General features: G+C 45.4%; 2 protein-coding genes across 3 annotated transcripts in view; one reads left to right on the forward strand and one right to left on the reverse strand.

Moving 5' to 3' along the window:
- CADPS (calcium dependent secretion activator) overlaps window positions 1–3419 on the forward strand; it is a 290593-nt gene extending 287174 nt beyond the window's left edge. The window contains exons 33-34 of the mRNA XM_019504584.1: window positions 185–289; window positions 2184–3419. Of these exons, the coding sequence (XP_019360129.1) occupies window positions 185–289; window positions 2184–2363 (285 nt within the window). The 3' untranslated portion in view covers window positions 2364–3419. The remainder of the gene's footprint in view (window positions 1–184; window positions 290–2183) is intronic.
- Window positions 2852–5734, reverse strand: part of CUNH3orf14 (chromosome unknown C3orf14 homolog) — a 51470-nt gene continuing 48587 nt past the window's right edge. For both annotated transcript variants that reach the window (XM_019504824.1, XM_019504823.1), the window contains exon 6: window positions 2852–3951. In XM_019504824.1, the coding sequence (XP_019360369.1) occupies window positions 3874–3951 (78 nt within the window). In that variant the 3' untranslated portion in view covers window positions 2852–3873. The remainder of the gene's footprint in view (window positions 3952–5734) is intronic.

The raw sequence follows: 5734 nt of genomic DNA on the forward strand, positions 1-5734 counted from the left end.
ATAAAATGCTCACTCATGGAAAGGGAATTCCAAAAAAAAAAAAAAAAAAAAGCGTTCCCCTGTAATCCTGTCAGAGGAAGTTAGCAGGTTGGCAAACAGAAAAAGGTCAGTCCTGCTTGTGTTGATTCATGTCACACCGTACTCCCGCGCTGTGTTTGCTGGAGAACTCTTGTCTCTCTTGCAGCAATGGTACACCAGCTCAATGAATGTCATGTGCACCTGGCTGACGGACCGCATGGACCTGCAGCTTCACATTTACCAACTGAAAACCCTTATTAGGATAGTAAAGGTAACGATTTGTGTGTGACTTTGCAAACATCTTAGCATTAAAAGGTCTGGGTAGCATGTTTTCCTGCAGTGCTTTCTGCAAACGAGAAAGTTTGTGTCTGATTCATTATTGAACCTATTGTACCCTCACATGCATCAAAGGGAAATAGAGAGGTGGACATACATGTGAAAAATGCTTCACACCATTAGAATAATTTCCAGTGCAGAGGCAGCAGTGCACTGTTGGCATTCAACACGAACTGTACAATGAACATCCCAAAAAATTAACTTTTTTTTTTTCACGTGCAAAGAAATCATGCCAAATAATCATTTTTAATTTGGGGTTTAATGAAACACAAAGTTTATAACACTTGGTTGAATGGGAATATTTTCTCCCAGCAATGTTTAAATATGTCTTGTGATTATTGTCAAAATGCAAATCATGATTGTTCTCAAAGTTAATTGAAGCCGTTTCTTTGACAATGGGTGTATACAATCAACTCTAAGAGATCACAAAGGTGAGATAACATACCCTGAAAGGAGCATATTTTTCTGCATGCTCGGGTGCGCGTCTTGGACTAATGATAATTATTTCAGTGTGAAATCACAGTGGTTTACATGAAATAATAAGATCCCAGAAGGAGGTAAATAAATTTTTGACCATTTAGGTTCTATCTGATCTTTTTTTTTTGGTCTCATGTTTTAAAATGCTTGTGCTGTCCTGTATGCAGAGCACAAATTCAAAGCCTGAATGCATTCAGGAAAAAATGTGCTGTTCAGAAATGAAAACAAGAGGCAGAGGCATGTTAGTCATTAGACAAGGAATTCTTTTTTCCCCTGTTTTTTAGAGCAAATATTGCTTTGAGCAGCAGCAAAAACTAATCTGAGAACTTTTTTGGATCCACAAAGTAACTACTTAAAGCAGTTACTTATTCATAGCATGTAGTTCAGTTTATTGTACAAGGGCTCTTGGTTGTAGCTGTGTTGGTCTAAGGGGATAGGCAGACAAAACTCTTTGGGTAGAGGTGATATCTTTTTATCAGACCAACTAAATAGATGCAAAAAATTATATATATATTTTTGCAAGCTTTGTACAAGGGCTGGAGTTGTACCACTAAGTCATACCCAACAGGAAGATCTAACCTAATTTCATATAGAAGGAGACTAGGTTTAACTCTTAATTCCACTGGCCTGCTAACTAACCAAACTGCTGTAGCGAGGAAGGCAGGTGATGAGATAAACATACACACTCGATACGGGTATTTACACTATTTCCCTTTCAGGAGAGCAAAGTGTTCTAGCGATGTGTTAGCATGCTTCCTGTTCACAGGCTGCAGTGTTATGTTTTAAAGAAGAAACTATGCGCTACAACAGTACATTGTGAAAGGGAACGGAGTACATCTAGGAACAGGGTCATTTAGCCCATGCAGCGCTCTGTGCTGCCACGGGGAGACTGCTGCTAGTACCCGAGCCAGCTCTTGTAAAACTAAGCTGGGCATCTTTACAGTAGGCTGCAGTATACAGCATAGATGTACCCGGGTTTGCTTTGCAGCCTCTGTGCCGTTGACCCAGTAGGCCTGATTCTGGAGTCCTCATGAAGGCACAACCCCCACTGAAGTGAAGGGGCCAAACTTGCTCTTTGGATCTGACTTTGAACGTTATACCTCTGTCCATGTCAAGGGGGCACGAATTGCCATTCCATGCGGTTTAAGGCCTCTTTGCAGTTCAAGAGAATTGCAAAAAACCCTCCATGACGATAAGAATCGGGCCTCTGACTTGAGCCCAGTCATGCCCTTGCAGGCTAATGGTCCAGGTGATGTTGAAGTGAGGCACTAGACACCACTGTTGGGCATTTAAATCTGACTCGGTGCTGTCTGTTGCCTCCCTCCCCCCTGACACGTCTCTTTCCCTCTTAGAAAACGTATAGAGATTTCCGATTGCAAGGGGTACTGGACTCCACCTTAAACAGCAAAACCTACGACACAGTTCGAAACCGGCTGACTGTAGAAGAAGCCACAGCTTCCGTTAGCGAAGGTGGAGGTCTTCAGGGCATAACGATGAAGGACAGTGACGAAGAAGACGAAGAGGACGATTAGCTACTGTGGTTTAGAGGCCCACTTGGTGATAGCCTGGTAACCAGTGCATGTACCTAGTCTGTTATTCAGTTAGCCACATTAGGAACTTTTCTGTCCGCTCTAAACGCCCATGAGAAGTTGACCAATACAAATGCCATTTTAGCTGTGTGGTAATAAGATTAGCACCTCTCTTTGATTCATTGGTTTCCTAATTTCATATCTATATGTTCATAAGCAATATAGAGCACCATTCTTTAATACTGTTAATGGAAAACTACATAGAAAAACACGCTAGGTGTGTCCCTGTTACAATTCAAGTTTAAACGACGCGTCATTGATGTACTGTATATACACTGATGGTAAACTGTTGTGAAGATGAGTGAACTGAGTCCTTTCATTTCTTTGTTTCTCTCCTGTGGATGCCAACTGCTTAAAATTAATAAAAACAGCTATGTTTTTAAAAGAAAAGTCAGGCTGATACCAAGGAGTTTTTTTTGTTCTCTCTGTTCATTAAAAAACAAAGCAAAACGAAAAAGAAACTGGCCGTTTGACTCGTGCTGCCTCCCTGTTTAATAAACCAGGCACTTGCCTTGAACGTGCAGCTAACTCCAGAGAGGTTGCATCCCAATGGGTTAGTGATTCTGACTGCTCCGGCAGATTCATCCTATCCTCATGGGTACATCATGCCACGGTACGCCCCACAGAAGTTGTTCTATGTTGCTGACTGCCCCCCTCTCAATGTTACACTTTGTTTAAGGTTCAGATAACTGTGTATGTACAAAGGCACCTCAAAATACAACCTTAGCCTATATAAATGTGTTCATAAGACTATATGACTCTCATTTCTTTTGGTAGACTGTAACCATCATTTTGATTCCTTTGTTTCACAATGGTTTTATATGTCATGTACATTTGCATTTTTGACCAGTACGTGCATGTCCCCGAGTTCCCCCCCTCCAGAAGCTTTTACTTTCTGTGTAAAATAGTGGATCCATCTTGCTTTTGCCTTATACAAGCCAACAGTTGTAAGAGTGTGAGAACTGTGGCTTCTCAATAAATAACTATTCAGATGTCTTCAGACTAAACTATGGAGTCTTTTTATGTATGTCTGCCTTAGAAAAACAATGACAGGCCGAGCTGTAAGAGGCCCCCCGCCCCCTCCAAGAATAAAGGCATTTTCTTTTCACCTGGGTGTTTTTTTTTTTAATTTTACAGTTTATTCATTAAGAAGATGGTTTGAAGGTTCACTTGCAAAGATCACGGTGGGGAAGGTGTTGATGAGGATACCTTCCAGGCCCAAACCAGGTTGTGGCCCCTAGGTAACAGGAGGTTCCAGCAGCAGCTGGCAGTTCCTTCCAGTCTCATCTGCACACGATGCCCTCCAAACCTAAAAGGTTTGCCAGCAGATTGCATAGTTGTCGGGTCCTTGCACTGCAGCAGCCTGCTCAGATCAAGCGTGACACATCAGCGAAGCCCAGGGCATCATCCAAACCAGACCAACAGAGCCGCTTCTTGCCATGGAGTGCTCCACCTAGTCCTCACGCTTTCTGAGGCTGGCTTCCCCCATGAAACCCCGCAGTCTTTGGACTGAACACTGCTCATTCCACTCCTATGAATAACTGGAGACTGTAAAAACCCTCCCTGTGCAGTCTACAATGAGGCGAAATCTGCTGCAGGCCAGGAGAGCCACAGGTGACAATCAAAAGCAGGCAGGCCAGACCAGGCAAAGGGGGAGAGCTTTTCCATGGGCCAGTAATACATGCATATGAGCCTTTGCAGCACGCAACACATTTTGCCAGCAGGCTGCTGCATTCCCCGCTGCGGCCAAGCACGAGCCCCCTTGTAGCAGGCTGAGGCAGAAGCCAGGCCTTGGTACATCTTGCCTTCCACGCTTTGAATTGCAAATACTTGGACTCTAGTGTGGATGCACTGATGCAGAGGTCCACTGAGGGACTTAGGTGCTTACAGCCAGTGCGTATGCTCCCCAGAGAGCCTCACAGCTCCCTGCAAAGTGGTCTCAGTGCAAAGACATCTAGCCCTGACCCTATTAGGCTGCTCGGTTCCATCCATGCGCAAGGGTGCCTAACCAATTGGTCTCAAGCAGCAGCCAGATGGTCCCATTTACACAATAACCTTGGGAATGAAAGTGTTCACTGAGGAGGCAGGAGCTCTATTACAAATCCCCACTCGGCTTGAGCCCAGTGGTCTGGCACACCAGCAGATAGGCCCACAACTTGGCTTGCTGATGCTGTTCCCTAGTTGATAATTTAGTGTGCAAGTAAGAAGCCAATCAGTGGCACCAGGTCTTGAACTAGCATTGCCCACGCATCACATGTGAGCCCTAACCACCACGCTATGGCATGCATTGCTTTGCTGTCTTGCAATCTCTCACTGCCCGACTCCAGGATTACTGAATTACAGACACCAAGAAGCAGCATTACCCCTCCATTAGCTTGGGGGCTGGAAGGCTCATCTGTGTTTGAAAAGAGGCGGGCAACCTCTGAGCACCTCTGTCAGCTACCGATGTAATGCAGTGTCTCTCTCCCATTACAACAAGTCAATCACCTGCTTCCAGACTCTCCCCAGGACCCGAGTCAGCTTTAGGTCTCAAGCCCAGCTCTCACATGGCTCAGACAAGCACCCTAACCCACCAGGAAACACCCAGAGGCACCCTTTTCACCCCTCCCCTATGAATGTGTGCCACTAATGTCGACAACCATTAAAAAAGCCCCGAGACCAGTCAGCCGGCAAATAACCGTTGAGCTAATAAGGCGGCTCCTTAAGTCCCTGACCTCATGCAGCAGAAACTTGACTTCAAGTCCTGCATGGAGCAGTCACTAGCTAAGGTCAGTCCTCCTCTTCCCATACATCATGCAGCTCTTTGAAAGACTGGGCATAGGCACCTGCTTTCAAGAGAGGGCACCAGGTGTGAGGGCGCCTTGTAACACTGAGGAAGGGGCTGGATTTTGGGTATACCCGTCTTCAGCATTTCCCTGCTGCTTGTGCTGAGCAGCTGCCGAGCAGCGACGGAGAAAAACTGACTGGTTTGCGTCCCCTTTCATGCCATCTCTTCCTGCTCTGTCAGGAGCCTGTGTGTGGCACTTGCACTGCGGTCTGGATTTCACTCCAGGAGCCAGGCCCTGAAAAGGAGGTGCTGCAACCCGTAAGCCTAAATCCTCAATCCGCGCTGGTCCGTAACACTGCTACTGCACCTCACAACCATTAATGGACTTTGACTGGGTATTATATCACCTTTATCCCCATTTTACAGGTAGAAAACTCAGGCTCATGATCTCAAAGGCCTTCCACATTAGTGGAAGCTAGCAATGTCAACACCTTTCTGGCACTAGGGCTCAGCCATTTGTCCACATCATAGAGAATTGGCAGTCATA

This window comes from Gavialis gangeticus, unplaced genomic scaffold, assembly GCF_001723915.1.
Source record: "Gavialis gangeticus isolate Ggan-Ray unplaced genomic scaffold, GavGan_comp1, whole genome shotgun sequence".
Lineage (NCBI taxonomy): Eukaryota > Metazoa > Chordata > Crocodylia > Gavialidae > Gavialis > Gavialis gangeticus.